Source organism: Pempheris klunzingeri, chromosome 11, assembly GCF_042242105.1.
Source record: "Pempheris klunzingeri isolate RE-2024b chromosome 11, fPemKlu1.hap1, whole genome shotgun sequence".
Lineage (NCBI taxonomy): Eukaryota > Metazoa > Chordata > Actinopteri > Acropomatiformes > Pempheridae > Pempheris > Pempheris klunzingeri.
In genome coordinates this window covers 27,519,145-27,524,144 of record NC_092022.1, presented here as the reverse complement: position 1 = coordinate 27,524,144, position 5,000 = coordinate 27,519,145, and the positions used below count along the sequence as shown (strand labels likewise).

General features: G+C 49.8%; 1 protein-coding gene across 8 annotated transcripts in view; it reads right to left on the bottom strand.

Annotated features, from left to right (window-relative positions):
• Positions 1 to 2,706: 2,706 nt before the first annotated feature.
• Positions 2,707 to 5,000, bottom strand: part of abcd1 (ATP-binding cassette, sub-family D (ALD), member 1) — a 22,605-nt gene continuing 20,311 nt past the window's right edge. For 3 of the 8 annotated variants that reach the window (XM_070839089.1, XM_070839090.1, XM_070839088.1), the window contains one exon: positions 2,707 to 4,110. In XM_070839089.1, the coding sequence (XP_070695190.1) occupies positions 3,964 to 4,110 (147 nt within the window). In that variant the 3' untranslated portion in view covers positions 2,707 to 3,963. The remainder of the gene's footprint in view (positions 4,111 to 5,000) is intronic. The other 5 variants (XR_011585214.1, XR_011585213.1, XR_011585210.1 and 2 more) reach the window with 5 other exon arrangements.

Below are 5,000 nucleotides of genomic sequence, written 5' to 3'. Positions count from 1 at the left end.
GTGACTTCTACCTTCACTTCTGCCACACACACACACACAGCAGTGCGTCTGTGTGTGCGTGTGCGCGCGTGTTGGAATGTCAGCTATTCAGTATGCGGGCCGTGCCGTGCCAGGCCAGACTGGGAACACCCGACACACACACACACACACTGTTAAAAGTGTCAAACAGCAGTTTGCATGGTGGACAGACTCCAGTCAGCACTGAAGACGTGATTTAAATCTGTTAAATTGGGCTCAGTCACAGTCCTCCACCCAGACACCGTTACAGAAATCCCAACTTTTAAACTCGCTGCTTTCTGCGTCCGCCGCTGACTGTTTATCGGCTGCGTGAATTCAAACCGCAGAACCGACACTGAAAAATTACTTTTAATCAAACAGTTTGAGCCGAAGTGACGAGCGTCTCATGCGGACTCGTCAGAAACATTCAGTCCCTTCTCTCAGGTCTACCGAAGGTAAGATAAACGAGAACATTTAAAACGGCGACTTTTCTAAACAGAGTCTGGCGGGTCGCTGTCAGACACGCCTGGCTCACACACACACGCTCCTTCCTTCCTGCAGCAGCTGCAGCTAGAGACAAGTTGGAGCCGGGAAAAGGGGGCCAGCGGTCCGGGTCACACTCACCTAAGCTGGGCGGCCTGCTGTGCGGTCCGCCGGAGTCCAACCGGCCCCGTGAAACTTCCACAAACCCGCAGAGTCCAGCAGAGACACAAACCTGCCCGATCCGCACCGAGAGCCGCACAACAGGTCTGACAGAGCCCCGCCCCGCCCGCTCCGAGCCGAGCCGCGCCGCGCCGGGAAGCTTTTCTGACGCTCCCAGCTGCTGCCCCGCTCCTCTGCGGGGAAGAGAGCCGACGACCTGCCGCAAGACCGGACCGTCCAGACCGGGATCAATAGCCAATAATCAGGAGCAATAACTAATGACATCTATCAGGATCAATAATCAGCTGCTGAATAACAGAATGGATTCACATGAAGAGTCAATGAGTGAAATAAATCCAGATCTATAATGAAATAACAACAACAATAATCACGTGTCCCCTCCTGGTTCTTTAGCAGTTGTTTGACTTGGTGATCATGTGACTGAACTTTAAATATAATTGGTTGGATCATGTGATGATGATGACTCTGACATCTGAAACTCTTCATCATGCCTGTTGGGTCCCTCCCACGACCCCCTAAACCACATATCTGAGTGTTTTGGGCGCCCTCTGCAGGGCCGTCCTGAGGCGTCCTGCAGGTTGGTTCTGTTGGAGAACGCGGTGTGAGCCGGTCTGCAGCTGTCGCCATTTTCACAAACTCTCATGTCCGTATAAAACTGTTTCTTCTTGTTATTTGAGGTTGAATGATGTGTAGCTCTGCTGCCGCCTGCTGGAACTGGTCCATTACTGCGTCATCTTCATCCAGGATCTTCGTTTCCAGGCTAGAGTCCGTCCAGTCCAGCAGAACCAAGAGGTCCACGGAACAGAAGATCACCAGGCTCAGTCCCACTGGGTTCTGGTCTGGGTGTCTTCTAATTCCTGGTTTGAGGGGCAGGGGTCTGGATGACTCTCACTCTAAAACCACCTGAGGCTCCACCTGAGCCCCCCTACATTTAGGACCTGGGGCAGCAACTGCTCAACAAGATCCAGACTGATCCATATCCACATTGATGTCACAACAGAAAGTGTACACTTGACTCACCTGTTCAGACTAGAACAGGCTCCTCTCCTGTGGAACCTCCTTCCAGTCTGGGTTCAGGGGGCAGACACCCTCTCTACATTTCAGAGTGGACTAAAAACCTTCCTTAGTGATGAAGCCTATAGTTCAGGACTGGATCAGGTCTTAGACCAGCCCATAGTTATGCTGCTATAGGCTCAGACTGCCGGGGGACTCCCATGATGCACTGGGCTCCTCTCTCCTCCTCTTCCTCTCCATCCTGATGCTTCATGTCTCTTTAATGTCTGTTACTAACTTGGTATCTTCCCCGGAGCCTCTCAGGTTCCTGTGGATCCTGGTCCTGGTTCTCCTGCTGTGGTTCTCAGGTTCCTGTGGATCCCGGTCCTGGTTCTCCTGCTGTGGTTCTCAGGTTCCTGTGGATCCCGGTCCTGGTTCTCCTGCTGTGGTTCTCAGGTTCCTGTGGATCCCGGTCCTGGTTCTCCTGCTGTGGTTTTCAGGTTCCTGTGGATCCCGGTCCTGGTTCTCCTGCTGTGGTTCTCTGGTTCCTGTGGATCCCGGTCCTGGTTCTCCTGCTGTGGTTCTCTGGTTCCTGTGGATCCCGGTCCTGGTTCTCCTGCTGTGGTTCTCTGGTTCCTGTGGATCCCGGTCCTGGTTCTCCTGCTGTGGTTCTCTGGTTCCTGTGGATCCCGGTCCTGGTTCTCCTGCTGTGGTTCTCTGGTTCCTGTGGATCCTGGTCCTGGTTCTCCTGCTGTGGTTCTCTGGTTCCTGTGGATCCTGGTCCTGGTTCTCCTGCTGTGGTTCTCTGGTTCCTGTGGATCCTGGTCCTGGTTCTCCTGCTCTGTGGGGATTCTTGAATCCTTCCTGTTGAATTCCTGAATCTTTGGTCTGAGCTGCTCTTTCTGGAAACAGTCTGAGAGAACAGTTCTGACCAGGAGCTGGAGAGAGAGACACTGACTGACTGACTGACTGACTGACTGACTGACTGACTGACTGACTGATTGATTGAAAGAGATTACACTATCAACGACATAATCAGTGACATCATGACCATTTGCTTTTTTATCTGTAACTTTATTTTGAAAATCACTGGAAGGATAGTCCAAGACATCTTCATCTTTATCATCATCATCATCATCATCATCATCAGTCTGAACTCTGTCATCACATCAACTGTTTCCTCTGACGGAGGCTTATATTCAGCCTCCAGCAGCTGTATTGATTAACAGATCAGCTGATTGATTAGAATAACTTCAGTTTCTCATACATGAAGCTAAAACATCTGATTGTACAAACAATTTAAGAACACCTGCAGTCACATGACATCATTGAGTCATGTGACTTACATAACAGCTGAGGTCGGGTCAGTTTGACCTCTCAGCCCTCGGCTGTGTCTGACAGGAGTTGTTTCTGTGTGTCCTCTGCCGACTCAGACTGTTGCTTCTGTCTCTGACCCCAAAATCCCAGCAGGAGCCTTTCAGAGTGTTTTAGAGCCTTTCAGAGTGTTTTAGGAGCCTTTCAGAGTGTTTTAGGAGCCTTTCAGAGTGTTTTAGAGCCTTTCAGAGTGTTTTAGGAGCCTTTCAGAGTGTTTTAGAGCCTTTCAGAGTGTTTTAGAGCCTTTCAGAGTGTTTTAGGAGCCTTTCAGTGTTTAAGAGTGTTTTAGAGCCTTTCAGAGAGTTTAAGAGAGTTTCAGAGTGTTTCAGGAGTGTTTCTCCTGCTAATCGGTGTTTCTCCATCCCAGATGAACCTCTGGTCGTCATGGTGTTAAACACCCTCTGAGCGGCTGACGTCTGGCCTGGTGCCCCCCCATTAGAGAATAACACTGATGTGCTGCTGGAATAAACCACTGAAAGCCTATTTTGAAAACGGAGTGGATTCTCTTTGCTGTTTGTCTGTCTGACTTCCTGTCATCTTCTCTGAGCTGTCAAAAACGTGACAGCTCTGCCCTGTGATTGGGTGTGAGGGCCGTGCTTGGGGTCTGACGATGATGGCGGCGCCTGTATCTGCCCGGAAGTCTGACTTCAGTTTGATCCAGCAGGAGGAAGAGGAGACACGTCGGCCATCTTTATTGGTAGTCAGAGTGAAGTACGGTGGCCCTGAGGGCTCAACACACTGCAACATAGTAACTGTGGTCACTGTCACTGTTTGTGATCACAGGTAAACCATGTGAAACCCCTCTGGTTACACCTGTCAACAAAACCAGTGTGTGTGTATGTGTGTGGGTGCATCTCCATGGTAACCAGTTTAAAAGCAGATTTTCTCCATCAGAGAGTTAAACTCAGGAGAGAGACCCTCCTCTTCATCCGAGCATCACTCCATCTCCTCTTCCTCCTCCTCCATCTTCACCCCCCCTTCTCCGTCTGCCTCCCCCTCCCCCAGCAGGACACACAGCTCCGCAAGCCTCTGTTGCATCTTGGGAATCCCAGACAGCTGATTCTCCAGCCGCCGTTTCTCCTCCTGAGAGAGACGACAGCTCGTTTAAATAAAGATTCACTTCAACATCAAACCACTGATGCCCCCAACACACACACAGTAACACACACACACACACACACAGTAACACACACAGTAACACACACACACACACACACACACACACAGTAACACACACACACAGTAACACACACACACACACACACACACACACAGTAACACACACACACACACACACAGTAACACACACACACACACACACACACACACAGTAACACACACACACACACACACACAGTAACACACACACACAGTAACACACACACACACACACACACACACACACACACACACACAGTAACACACACACACACACACACACACACACACACACACAGTAACACACACACACAGTAACACACACACACACACACACACACAGTAACACACACACACACACACACACACACACACACAGAGTAACACATACACACACACACATACACACACACACACATACACACACACACACACACACACACAGTTACACACACACACAGTAACACATACACACACACACACACACACACAGTAACACACACACACACACACACACAGTAACACACACACACACAGTTACACACACACACACACACACAGTAACACACACATACACACACATACACACACACAGTAACACACACACACAGTAACGCACACACACACACACACACACACAGTAACACACACATACACACATACACACACACACACACACACACAGTTACACACACACACACACACACACACAGTAACACACACACACACACACACACACAGTAACACACACACACACACAGTTACACAGTAACACACACACAGTAACACACACACACACACACACACACACACAG